The 13,154-nt window shown below is 48.2% G+C and overlaps 8 protein-coding genes across 8 annotated transcripts; 6 read left to right on the forward strand and 2 right to left on the reverse strand.

Annotated features, from left to right (window-relative positions):
- Positions 1-285: 285 nt before the first annotated feature.
- On the forward strand, positions 286-1,112 carry LOC118876934 (trypsin delta-like). Its single transcript, XM_036813357.3, has one exon. The coding sequence runs from the start codon at positions 315-317 to the stop codon at positions 1,074-1,076; it is 762 nt and encodes a 253-aa protein (XP_036669252.3). The 5' UTR covers positions 286-314; the 3' UTR covers positions 1,077-1,112.
- Positions 1,113-2,399: 1,287 nt separating this feature from the next.
- LOC108010072 (trypsin beta) lies at positions 2,400-3,219 on the reverse strand. Its single transcript, XM_017074886.4, has one exon. It carries the CDS (start codon positions 3,193-3,195, stop codon positions 2,434-2,436), a length of 762 nt encoding a protein of 253 aa, XP_016930375.3. The 5' UTR covers positions 3,196-3,219; the 3' UTR covers positions 2,400-2,433.
- Positions 3,220-3,460: 241 nt separating this feature from the next.
- epsilonTry (epsilonTrypsin) lies at positions 3,461-4,301 on the forward strand. Its single transcript, XM_017074885.4, has one exon. It carries the CDS (start codon positions 3,491-3,493, stop codon positions 4,259-4,261), a length of 771 nt encoding a protein of 256 aa, XP_016930374.2. The 5' UTR covers positions 3,461-3,490; the 3' UTR covers positions 4,262-4,301.
- Positions 4,302-4,412: 111 nt separating this feature from the next.
- On the forward strand, positions 4,413-5,282 carry alphaTry (alphaTrypsin). The gene has a single exon (XM_017075105.4). The coding sequence runs from the start codon at positions 4,448-4,450 to the stop codon at positions 5,216-5,218; it is 771 nt and encodes a 256-aa protein (XP_016930594.4). The 5' UTR covers positions 4,413-4,447; the 3' UTR covers positions 5,219-5,282.
- A 1,683-nt stretch (positions 5,283-6,965) lies between these two features.
- thetaTry (thetaTrypsin) lies at positions 6,966-7,789 on the forward strand. The gene is given in 1 exon segment (XM_036813060.3): positions 6,966-7,789. A coding segment is annotated over 1 exon segment (774 nt). The 5' UTR covers positions 6,966-6,980; the 3' UTR covers positions 7,755-7,789.
- A 477-nt stretch (positions 7,790-8,266) lies between these two features.
- Positions 8,267-9,144, forward strand: etaTry (etaTrypsin). Its single transcript, XM_070995117.1, has one exon. It carries the CDS (start codon positions 8,297-8,299, stop codon positions 9,086-9,088), a length of 792 nt encoding a protein of 263 aa, XP_070851218.1. The 5' UTR covers positions 8,267-8,296; the 3' UTR covers positions 9,089-9,144.
- A 583-nt stretch (positions 9,145-9,727) lies between these two features.
- On the forward strand, positions 9,728-12,203 carry LOC108010272 (transmembrane protease serine 9). The gene is made up of 2 exons (XM_070994667.1): positions 9,728-10,612; positions 11,218-12,203. Exons 1-2 carry the CDS (start codon positions 9,770-9,772, stop codon positions 12,103-12,105), a joined length of 1,731 nt encoding a protein of 576 aa, XP_070850768.1. The 5' UTR covers positions 9,728-9,769; the 3' UTR covers positions 12,106-12,203.
- A 2-nt stretch (positions 12,204-12,205) lies between these two features.
- Positions 12,206-13,143, reverse strand: lambdaTry. Its single transcript, XM_017075132.4, has one exon. It carries the CDS (start codon positions 13,118-13,120, stop codon positions 12,302-12,304), a length of 819 nt encoding a protein of 272 aa, XP_016930621.3. The 5' UTR covers positions 13,121-13,143; the 3' UTR covers positions 12,206-12,301.
- Positions 13,144-13,154: the final 11 nt, after the last annotated feature.

The raw sequence follows: 13,154 nt of genomic DNA on the forward strand, positions 1-13,154 counted from the left end.
TTTAAACAGAAAAAGATTAAAGTTTAATTTTATGAGTGGGCGGTGGCACCCGGCGCTGTGCAAGCCTCTCTAGAATCTGCATCTTGCTTTTAAAGTTTTTCACCCAAATTTTGACTATTTAAGTTTTTTGATTAAGAACTGTGAGACTTTGGAGTGGAGGAATATATGTCGGTCACTCTATCGTCTTCATTTTGGGTTATTCTGACAAGCAATTGATAAAAATAATTTAAAGTTCTGATTAATGCGCTGGCGGGAGATAGGAACCCCCTATAAAAGGGGTGTCCATTTCAGAAGCAACTCATTGGATTCGCACCATGCTGAAGTTCGTGATCTTGTTGTCTGCCGTTGCCTGCGCCCTGGGTGGCACCGTCCCCGAGGGACTCCTGCCCCAGTTGGATGGTCGTATTGTCGGAGGCACTGCCACCACCATCAGCAGCTTCCCCTGGCAGATCTCCCTGCAGCGCAGTGGTAGCCACTCCTGCGGTGGATCCATCTACTCCGAATACATCATCGTGACCGCCGCTCACTGCCTGCAGTCCGTGTCCCCTTCCGTCCTGCAGGTCCGCGCTGGATCCTCCTACTGGAACTCCGGTGGCGTCGTCTCCAAGGTTGCCTCCTTCAAGAACCACGAGGGCTACAACGCCAACACCATGGTCAACGACATCGCCATCATCCGTCTGAGCACCGCCCTGAGCTTCAGCTCCACCATCAAGGCCATCGGTCTGGCTAGCTCCAACCCTGCCAACGGTGCTGCTGCCTCCGTCTCCGGCTGGGGCACCCAGTCCTACGGATCCAGCTCCCTCCCCTCCCAACTGCAGTACGTGAACGTGAACATCGTCAGCCAGGCGTCGTGCGCTTCCTCCTCCTACGGATACGGTAACGAGATCAGGAGCACCATGATCTGCGCTGCTGCCAGCGGCAAGGATGCCTGCCAGGGTGACTCCGGCGGCCCTCTGGTCTCCGGTGGACTCCTCGTTGGTGTCGTCTCCTGGGGATACGGTTGCGCTTACTCCAACTACCCCGGTGTCTATGCCGATGTTGCTGCTCTCCGCTCCTGGGTGATTAGCAGCGTCTAACAACTTTGCGAAATAAAGCGAATTTCCCGATTATAACTTTGTGCTTTCATCTTTATTGGTCAATCAGTCAGTCAATCAATCACGGCATTGGCCTTATCGCTCCTCGACACTGGACGGAGATGAGCTGCGCCCACTATGTTCCAATCCTCCTTTATCTTTCCTCTATTAAAAATTTTATTTTAAGTTTCTTATTTCAGAATAATTATTTGTATAGCGAGGGTTGCCTGGGTAACTGTCTTTGCTAGTGAAAATCGTCAGTATCGATAATAATTTTAAGAGTATAGCCCGAATTATTTTACAATATCCTTTAAGAAATGTGCAAAGAAAAATTCGGCAACATTTCATTCGAAATATATAGGATTTTAACGTCTGTTGATATGCTTTATTTTCAAACCACGTATGCAATGACCTGTAAGCAAGAACCTCTTTTTTTCTACTAAGACTATAGCGTTCTCTCTTGTTTTAGTCTGCATGCGATATCGCAACTCCTAGGTGATACATTTTTTGAGATCTCGATATTTATACGACAAACGGACATGGCTAGATCGACTAGACTAGTGATCCTGATCTAGAATATACATATTTTCTAGGGTCGGAAGCGTTTTTTTTCTACCTGTTACAAACTTGCTGACGTGTACAATATACATGGCCCTTTACTCTACGAGTAACGGGTATACGAATTCCAACATAAAAACCAAAATGAACTTAACAGGGAATGGGAATCACTGTTTGAGTAAGCTCTCTTATTGACCAACAACATTTTTTAACGGGGACTTTACCTGCCCGTGAATTGTTAGCTGGACCTTGAGAAACTAGCCCTAATAGGTGTTTCGCATGCATAATCTATTCAACCCATACAATCTACAGTTTAACTCTACGAGTAATACAACTGGTATCTGACTTATAGTTACGCTGTCTTTAACTTAACAGGGAATGGGAATCACTGTTTGAGTAAGCTCTCTTATTGACCAACAACATTTTTTAACGGGGACTTTACCTGCCCGTGAATTGTTAGCTGGACCTTGAGAAACTAGCCCTAATAGGTGTTTCGCATGCATAATCTATTCAACCCATACAATCTCCAGTTTAACTCTACGAGTAATACAACTGGTATCTGACTTATAGTTACGCTGTCTTTATAGTAAGCGCCAAAAGACATCAAAAACTGTGTATCAGCAAAAAAAATTATAACCTAACAAAGACATTCTTAGCCAAAACTAGAATGTTTTACACTGACCCCAATAAAATTAAAGAGTTTAGACTGGAAAAATGCAATTTAAGGCTTTCAAGAATGATCTCTTGTATAGAAATAAAGGACCTCGGTTTATGTTCGCATATGATTTTATTGGCAAAATGCTTAGGCGTTGTTGATCACCCAGGAGCGGAGAGCAGCAACATCGGCATAGACACCAGGGTAGTTACTGGCAGCGCATCCGTATCCCCAGGAGACGACACCAACAAGGACTCCACCGGAGACCAGAGGGCCGCCGGAGTCACCCTGGCAGGAATCCTTGCCGCTGGCAGCAGCGCAGATCATGGAGCTCTTGATCTGGCTACCGTAGCTGTAGCTGGAGGATGCGCACCTGCTCTGGCTGACGATGTTCACGTTGACGTACTGCAGCTGGGAGGGAATGGAGCTGGATCCGGAGGACAGGGTGCCCCAGCCGGAGACGGAGGCAGCAGCGCCGTTGGCGGGGTTGGAGCTAGCCAGACCGATGGCCTTTATGGTGGAGCTGAAGCTCAGGGAGCTGCTCAGCTTGATGATGGCGATGTCGTTGACCATGGTGTTGGCGTTGTATCCTTCGTGGTTCCTGAAGTAGGATACCTTGGCGACGACTCCGCCAGAGCTCCAGTAGCTGGATCCAGCGCGGATCTGCAGGGAGGAGGCGGACACGGACTGCAGGCAGTGGGCGGCGGTGACGATCACGTTGGACGAGTAGACGGATCCACCGCAGGAGTGGCTACCACTGCGCTGCAGGGAGATCTGCCAGGGGAAGCTGCTGATGCTGGTGGCCGAACCGCCGACAATGCGACCGTCCAACTGGGGCAGGAGACCCTCGGGAATGGTGCCACCAAGGGCGCAGGCCACGGCGGACAACAGGATCAGGAACTTCAGCATGGTGCAGATCGAATGAGTACCCTTTGAGTCGGAAAGTGTGCTTTTATAGGGGTCGCTGTCAAGAAGGGCGTTTAATCAATGGACGAGTGAGACCCCTCGTGGCCCAAGTGGATAACGAGGTGGAGTGGTCTCTGGCTGATAAGCTGATTACTTCGCGGTATTTGCTGGTCATATCGGTGGAGAAAGTGACGCAACAATAATGCTAGAGCTATCGCTGTCAATCAAATTTAAATCTTTGCTATGGGGATTATATATAAGGGGTCTTGATCCGGGGATCAGCATACAACCGATTAAAATGTTGAGATTCGCGGTACTCCTCTCCTTTTTGGCTTGCGCCTTGGCAGGCACCATTCCCGAGGGCCTGCTGCCCCAGTTGGATGGACGCATCGTCGGTGGCTATGAGACCAGCATCGATGCCCATCCCTACCAGGTGTCCCTGCAGCGCTCCGGCTCCCACTTCTGCGGTGGATCCATCTACTCCCACGACATCGTCATCACCGCTGCCCACTGTCTGCAGTCGATCGAGGCCAAGGATCTGAAGATTCGCGTGGGCAGCACCTACTGGCGCTCCGGCGGCAGTGTCCACTCCGTCCGCGCCTTCCGCAACCACGAGGGCTACAACTCGCGCACCATGGTCAACGACATTGCCATCATCCGCATCGAGTCCGACCTGAGCTTCCGCTCCAGCATCCGCGAGATCCGCATCGCTGACTCCAATCCTCGTGAGGGCGCCACTGCCGTCGTTTCCGGATGGGGCACCACCGAGTCCGGCGGCTCCACCATTCCCGACCATCTGCTGGCCGTCGACCTGGAGATCGTCGATGTGTCGCGCTGTCGCTCTAGCGAGTTTGGCTACGGCAGGAAGATTAAGGACACCATGATCTGCGCCTACTCCCCACACAAGGACGCCTGCCAGGGTGACTCCGGTGGCCCACTGGTGTCCGGAGATCGTCTCGTGGGTGTCGTCTCCTGGGGCTACGGCTGCGGTGATGTAAGGTACCCTGGTGTCTACGCCGATGTTGCCCACTTCCATGAGTGGATCGAGAGGACCGCCGAGGAGGTGTAAAGTCAGACAAACACTTGAAATAAATCGCAATTGAAACAGCTTTGGTATCTCTAATTCGCTTTTGGCCAAATGGCGTCGCATGTGTAAGCCCTTAGACATGAAGTCAGATAAGACCCGTCAGCAGGGGCAGTATATATAAGGTTGGTTCGGCGGCATGTAACCAAGCACTTGCTAGCAACGCTCACCATGCTGAAGATCGTGATCCTGTTGTCCGCCGTGGTCTGCGCCCTGGGAGGCACCGTTCCCGAGGGTCTCCTGCCCCAGTTGGACGGTCGCATTGTCGGCGGCTCGGCCACCACCATCAGCAGCTTCCCCTGGCAGATCTCCCTGCAGCGCAGTGGCAGCCACTCCTGCGGTGGATCCATCTACTCCAGCAACATCATCGTGACCGCCGCCCACTGTCTGCAATCCGTGTCCGCTTCCGTCCTGCAGGTCCGCGCTGGATCCACCTACTGGAGCTCCGGCGGCGTCGTCGCCAAGGTTGCCTCCTTCAGGAACCACGAGGGCTACAACGCCAACACCATGGTCAACGACATCGCCGTCATCCGTCTGAGCTCCTCCCTGAGCTTCAGCTCCAACGTCAAGGCCATCGGCCTGGCCACCTACAACCCGGCCAACGGAGCCAGCGCCGCCGTTTCCGGTTGGGGCACCCTGTCCTCTGGATCCAGCTCCATCCCCTCCCAGCTGCAGTACGTGAACGTGAACATCGTCAGCCAATCGAAGTGCTCTTCCTCCACCTACGGATATGGTAGCCAGATCAGGAACACCATGATCTGCGCTGCTGCCAGCGGCAAGGATGCCTGCCAGGGTGACTCCGGCGGCCCTCTGGTCTCCGGTGGAGTCCTCGTTGGTGTCGTCTCCTGGGGATACGGTTGCGCCTACTCCAACTACCCCGGTGTCTATGCCGATGTTGCTGTGCTCCGCTCCTGGGTGATCAGCACTGCCAACAGCATTTAAGCGGATAACCCTTAGGTTGGATGTAACAAAGTCCTTCAATAAAACGTTGCAATTCAGAATATAACATCTTTATAGTTGGTGGGCATTGTCTGGTTCTTAAGACATATATATGTTGGAATGTGAGTCCTAAAAAAAGTAAAAGTACAACTCTTCCTAGTTGTATCCAGCAAACTAGAAGCAGTGATTAAAGAGAGCAATACTACAAAGACATTCAAACTTAACAAATAACCGATAGATCTTATATACAGGAAACTGAAACAGTACACTGAAACTTAAAGCCTATAAATCGAAACTTTCTACACAACTCTTCAAGAGAAACATTTTATGACCAACATGTTCAGATATTTTTCTTCTCGTAGATTTTTCCGACGAAGCGATTATTGACAAGACATTGCAGAAGTTGTAAATCCATTTCCAAATTGCGAAAAATTGTACATGGGAAGGCTAGACTATCTTGACTATATTATCAAATGCAAACCTTATTACATCTTCCGTATTATTGAATAGATAATAAAGGAATGGTTCTTGAGGTTGCTCACGTCACAGGTCTTATCTTTTGTAAAGTTCACGGGTATTCACATTTGATAACTCGACGAGCCTTTTGCGATTTCCCCTGAATTGAATGGTCTCAAGTAGCTCAGGGTAAACATTTGCTAGGACTGATGTATCTAATCAGCTTGGAGTGCATCGCGTGGCTTTAGTTCCACTCCATTTTCCATTGATAAGTTGAGTGATGGTCTGGACAGGTGCGTCAAGATTAATTAGACGCAAAATAAGGGGATTGATAAGATTGCACATATTTGGAAACTGGAAGTCGAACGCTTTACTGAACCATGACAAGTAAATATAAAAATTCATGAATTGACCGCTGTTCTTTCCATAATATTTTGAAATCAAATGCTTCTATTGCAAATCAATTTGCAATTTGTAATCTTTTAATTTCTGGATGATAAGGTTGTTTATAAAAAAGTTTCGTTATCAATTTATTTTTTTAAGTGCCTAAAATTTGTGGAAACTTGCGGTTGATGTTCGCCATTTCGTTCATATAGCCACCCCTATGTTTGAGGGGTATTTCCAGCGTGACATTGCTTTGGTAATGAGCCATTAAATATTATTCACGGGTGATATAACCTACTTTTGGGAATTCCGGGTCATAAGAAGTAACTTTCCTAATTCGGAAATGTAATAAAAATATTTTATGTTAATGTGAATTTTCCAGTTAACCTCAATTAAGTGAAGGAGTGCCTTGCGTAACACTCATCCGACTCCGGCGATTCTATATCTAACTTTTATTGCATTATGAGAAAGAATCACTTCCGAACCTGTAAAGTATGATTTTGTTAAAACTCAAATACCAATTAAGACATATAGTTCTAGGATCATAACACTTATCGAAATGGCAAAGTCTTATTGGTGCCATCTCTTGGTCGTTAAATAGTAAAGTTGGATATAATAAAGGTGTGTATTCTTCAAAGCTCACCTAATCACCTAGACAAGGTCAAGACATGACAACGAACCGATTCTTTATCTAATAACCCCCGTTGAAGTGCCGACTTCCGAGTTTTGACTGGTGCTCCACATTTCAAGGGCTTTCTTTGATTGATAGGAAGACCCGTCTGATAAGCGTATTCCAGTGCCGGGTATGCTAATTCCCCGGATCAAAAGATCGACCGATAGTGTCAGTTGCCCACTCGATGGTCGCCCATGATCGAAGGTTATAAATGTTGGCCGTATCTCCAAGATGGTTCAGTGTTTTCCCAGAATGCAGAGATTAGTGGTACTTTTAGTTTGCCTGGCTGTAGGTACTGTTGGCGTGACGAACGACGATCCCTTCGAGCGTGAGGGTCGTATTGTGGGCGGCGAGGATACTACTATCCGAGCTCATCCCTACCAGGTTTCGCTGTAGACCAAGAGTGGCTCCCACTTTTGCGGTGGCAGTATTATCAATGCAGACACCATAGTAACTGCCGCCCATTGTCTGCAAGGAAGAAAGGTCTACAAGGTGTTCGTGCCTCTGGGATCCACGCTATACAATGAAGGTGGAATACTGGTGGCTGTCCGGGATCTACTCTACGATGAGGATTACAGTTCCAAGACCATGGAGTACGACGTTGGCATACTTAAGTTGGCGGAAAAAGTCGAGGAAACCGAAGACATTCGTTACATCGAATTGGCCAAGGAAACTCCGCCCACTGGAACAACGGCTGTGGTCACTGGCTGGGGTTTCAAGTGCTACTTCTGGTGCATGACCCTGCCCAAGACACTCCAGGAGGTGTACGTCAGCATTGTGGACTGGAAGACCTGCGCGTCCACGGAGTACAAGTACGGTGAAATCATCTACGACAGCATGGTGTGTGCCTATGAGAAGAAGAAGGACGCCTGTCAAGGCGACTCTGGTGGTCCTCTGGCGGTCGGTAACACCCTGGTGGGTATCGCGTCCTGGGGCTACGCCTGCGCCTCAGAAGGACTACCTGGTGTCTATACCGATGTGCCCGCTGTGCGGGAATGGATCCTGAAATCAACCGAATTTTTGTAGATATTTATAATAAATTATAAGCATACTTTCGGGGATTTTACAGAAATTCAAAAAGCTCACCACTATTTCGTTTTTACTAATGTCATTGTTATGACTGATATTGCTATGTTTTTCTAATGTTTGAAAATTTTTTTTTGCATAGTTTCTGAATCTTTAGGACTTTACACAGTTAATCATTCAATAACTTAAAAGTTATGCACACACATAATTTCCTATATTTATAGAAAAGCTGTACTTTTTATTTAGGCTTTACTTTTGAATACTTTTTTAAGTAGCAATCAAATGTTGGATTGATCCGATTATACTCGAATAAGGCTATTTGATTGGCTATCGGATCGGGACAATGTCATCATTAGTCAGCTGGGGTTTTTTTTTAAGCTTACGACAGACCGAATTCCATAGAAACGCTACTGCTCTCCGATGGCCATCTTATCGGTGTTGGACCGAACGCAATTTATTGACCAGTTCGCGATATGGCCAAAGCTTCTCGCTGTTTTTGAAAAAGCAAAAAGTGCCGATTTAGTCACACAGCGATCAACGAAATGAACAAAGTTATATTACGGATTTTTGCGGTACTGCTCGTGCTGGGGATTTCTGCCGTGGTGGCCCAACTAGATGGTAGGATTGTTGGCGGCGCAGACACCTCCAGTTACTATACCAAATATGTGGTGCAGCTGCGCAGGCGCAGTTCTTCGAGTAGTTCCTATGCTCAAACCTGTGGTGGCTGCATCCTGGATAACGTGACCATAGCAACCGCAGCACATTGTGTCTACAATCGCGTGGCGGAGAACTTCCTGGTGGTGGCCGGAGATGCTAGCCTTGGTGGCATGAATGGTGTGGTGGTGCGAGTTTCGAAATTGATTCCCCACGAGCTCTACAACGCCTCAATCACGGATAATGACATTGCCCTCGTGATCGTCGATCCTCCTCTGCCTTTGGCCACCTATGACACCATGGAAGCCATTGAAATTGCCTCGACTCAACCTGCTGTGGGTGCCCAGGCCACCATTAGCGGTTGGGGATACACGAAGGAGAATGGACTGTCCTCCAATCAGCTTCAGCAGGTTAATGTTCCCGTAGTTGATTCCGCAAAGTGCCAGGAGGCCTACTACTGGCGACCCATCAGTGATGGAATGCTATGTGCCGGTATTCAGGAGGGTGGCAAGGATGCTTGTCAAGGAGATTCCGGAGGTCCACTCGTTGTGGCCAACAAACTAGCTGGCATTGTTTCCTGGGGAGAGGGATGTGCCCGTGCCAACTACCCCGGAGTCTATGCTAATGTGGCTTACTTTAAGGACTGGATAGCCGAACAGCGAGCTGCTTATGCAACATGAATTTAATGTTATAATATTAAATAAAAGCGATATGCAATATATTACTGTACTGAAAATGTTTTCTTCTTTTATATTTCTCTGTAAAGACTATCTTTATTATTGTTTTGCGTTGCGAACTTATATAATATCATATAAACTGCAGTTATCGAATCGTATAAACATTCGGTTATAAACTCTGTTATGTGAATAATGACCAACAAGTCCAAACTTCAAGTTTCTAAAAAATATATTTCTCTGTAATGTTTTTTGCTTTTCAAAATCATATTTTATTAAAAAATCTTTGAAATATACCAAAATCTAAGTAATAGCATTTTTAAAAATCCAAGCTGTAAAAGCATTAAGAAATTGTGCTTGAATATGCTTGAATAAATGGGATAAATTGCAATATAGTTGTTGGTTAAAAAACATATGCTTGCATATAGGCTCTAACGAATATTAGTACCCACCAATAGTTAAAATAAATTAATATAATATTTTAAAACCGAAAAACCAACCCCAATCATGTTGCCCAATGTTATAGTAGTTGACCATAAAGTCTAATCGCTCGTAGTTTCGAATGACCGGGCATATCCAGAGTAAAATTTATGGTCTATATAGTCGTGTAGACCGTTAGATAAGCCGTCCAGTCGCTGGCCAAGAAGTTAGTCCCTTCAGTTCTCGATTCTGCGTGGCTTTGCAAACATGTCGCGCTCTTGGTTGGTTTGCCTTTTGGCCCTTCTTGTCTGCCTGGTGGCCCTGACGCAGGGTCTTCCCCTCCAGGAGGATCAGGACGAGAAGAGCGTTCCCGACGGTCGCATTGTGGGTGGCTATGTGACGGACATTGCCCAGGTTCCGTACCAGATTTCCCTGCGCTACAAGGCCATTTCCACGCCGGAGAACGCCTACCGTCATCGCTGCGGTGGTTCCATTATGAGCGCAACTGAGATCATGACGGCGGCGCACTGTGTCATCGGTACGGTGGCAAGTCAGTTTAAGGTGATTGCCGGGACAAACTATCAAACTGGTTCCGATGGCGTCATTACCAACGTCAAGGCTATCTATATGCACCAGGAGTATTACTCAGGAGCGGCCTACAACAACGATATTGCCATTCTCGTTGTGGATCCTCCACTACCCCTCAATAACTTCACCATCAAGGCCATCAAGTTGGCCTCGGAACCACCGCTAGAGGGAACCATCAGCAAGATCAGCGGCTGGGGAACCACTTCCCCCGGTGGCTACTCCTCGAATCTTCTCCTCGCCGTCGATGTGCCGATCGTGAGCAACGAAGTGTGCGATCAGGATTACGAGGACTTTATCGACGAGACTTACCACATCACTCCAGTCATGCTGTGCGCCGGAAAGCGGGGAGTCGGTGGTGCGGATGCCTGCCAGGGAGATTCCGGAGGACCCTTGGTGGTGCGGGATGAGCTATACGGCGTCGTGTCCTGGGGCAACAGCTGCGCCCTGGCCACCCATCCCGGCGTCTATGCCAATGTGGCTACCCTGAGGTCCTGGATCGATGCCATTAGGGCAGAGCTGCAATAGAATTATGTCACCCTCAAAATTTTGTAAATAAACTGGCCTTCTCAGCCACGTGCCTTGGGATTTTCCAAATCTAACAGTTCGTTATTACTTTTTACCAGACGTAATCGTCCTAAACATTGATTAGATCAACCTTGGCCAGGTGGATTGAGATTAAGTAACTTCCAATAAATCGAAGCCAAATCATGGTGGAAGGCCCCAAAAGTATGCAATGTCTTTTAATATTACAAAGAGTTGGGTGATTGATTTTTAGAGTGGACCAAATTTCAGGCAAAATCTTACAAATGGGAAATTCTTTGTTGTACAAAGAATTTAATGTGTTGTAAATATTTGGAGTCCTGATAATGGATTGGTCTATTAAACTATTATGCATTAAATATGAACCGTAAGGAATCCGTCACTCTTAAAAAGTTCTTCTTTTCAAAAAGAGTAAAGAGCTTAAGAGAAATCTAATACCTTGGATACTTAGAGATTAACGCAAAGTAGTCCACAAAAAAGTGGCAATCGCCTCTGGAACGACACTATCTTGGTCGGACCCTGTGTTCACATCGCTATCACAAGTTATCTCGAGCACCAACCATTAAGTTAATCGATATGGTCATTGAATGCCGCCCCAGCAGGGTGAAAATTGGCAATTCGTAACCAGTTCGATAGGAACCTCACGCTCGTGCAAATCGTCGGAAAGGATCAGGACCATGTGCATCCCGCTACTGCTGCTGGCCATTGGGTTCTCATCCATTTTATCCATTAATGGACTGACCCAACCTGAGGGCCGGATTATCAATGGAACCACGGTGGACATAGCCCGTCATCCGTATTTGGTCTCCATTCGGTATCGCCGGGATGAGGTGTCAAGCTACAAGCACGAGTGTGCCGGAGTCATCATCTCGGAGCAGGCATTGCTCACCAGTGCCCAGTGCATTGTTGACTTGCCCGAGGGCACTAAGCTCCTGGCTGTGGCTGGAGCAAATACCCGCAATGGAACCGATGGATTTGTTTACCCCGTGGCCAACTGGACCCATCATCCGAACTACGATCCTATAACAGTGGACAATGATATCGGCGTCCTCCTGCTGGACACTCCCTTGAACCTCACGCACTTTGGAATCAGCTCAATTGCCATCCGTCCGGAGCGTCCGGCCGTGGGTCGTTTGGCCACAGTGGCCGGATGGGGCTATCGGGAGGAGTGGGGTCCCTCCAGCTACAACCTGGAGCAGACGGAGGTTCCTGTCGTAAGCTCAGAGCAATGCATCCAGATCTACGGCGCGGGTGAGGTCACCGAAAGAATGATCTGTGCGGGTTTTGTGACCCAGGGAGGCAGTGACGCCTGCCAAGGAGACACCGGTGGACCTCTGGTCATCGATGGACAGTTAGTGGGACTGGTATCCTGGGGACGCGGATGCGCCCGACCCAACTACCCCACCGTCTACTGCTACGTGGCCAGTTTTGTGGATTGGATCGAGGAGACCATAGCAGCTGCTGGAGCGCAATAAACATTGGCATTTTTGCGGCAATCGATACGCTATCTTCAAGTGGCTAACGCCCGTATAGAGCTACCTAATTCAATAAAAAACCGTAATCAAACAAACAATATACTATGTTATCGACTGTATTGGTAATCTCCTTATGTAATTTTGGAGGTATTAAAAAACATTTCGGTGTTATGTGAAACCAGAGGATGTTAGGACTTTACAGGAAGTCAATTTTGCCCACATCCTTGTTGGCCTCAATCGTCTCCTCCAGCCATTCGCGAACATCCGGAACGGAGCAATATACTCCGGGGTACCTCTCCCGAGCACAGCCCGTTCCCCAGGAGACAATGCCCAGCAGTTCGTTCTTGTAGACCAGCGGACCACCGGAATCGCCCTGGCAGGCATCCTTTCCGCCGCCGGTGACTCCGGCGCAGAGCATCCGACTGGTCAGCATGATGGAGTAGGCGCTCTTGCACTGCGTATTCTCCACCACATTCACGCTGACCTCCTGGAGGACGTCGGAGATGGTGCCACCCTCGCTGGTGGTTCCCCAACCGGTCACGGTTACGGGTGTATCGTGATCCGGACGCTCCTTGGCCAAGTCAATGGGTTGTACGGCGTCGTTGAACTCAAACTCTCCATCCAAAATCAATATGGCCGCATCGTAATCGTTGTTCAGGGTGCGGTACTTCGGATGAATGATGAACTCACGCACAGCCAGCTCCTGCTGGGGACCCGTGGGATACCAGATATTCGAGGAACCAGCCACAATGGTAAGATTTGCCGGACCATCCAGGGTATTCACACAATGGGCCGCACTGATGACTTTGTTTGGTGTGACAAGAGAGCCACCGCATCGGTGATTTCCCCTGTATCTCATCGAGATCTGATGCGGATAGTGGGTGATATTCGTGTCCTGCCCACCGACAATACGTCCATCGAGCCGAGGGATTGTGGCCTCGTCATTCCGGGGAATAGGATCTGCCAGGGAGCAGCTCACTCCGAGCAACAGGAACGCAACCAATATCCGTGACATTTTCGACCAACTGAACCGTAAAGTAGCGCTTTGC

Source organism: Drosophila suzukii, chromosome 2R (genome assembly GCF_043229965.1).
Source record: "Drosophila suzukii chromosome 2R, CBGP_Dsuzu_IsoJpt1.0, whole genome shotgun sequence".
Classification (NCBI taxonomy): Eukaryota; Metazoa; Arthropoda; class Insecta; order Diptera; family Drosophilidae; genus Drosophila; species Drosophila suzukii.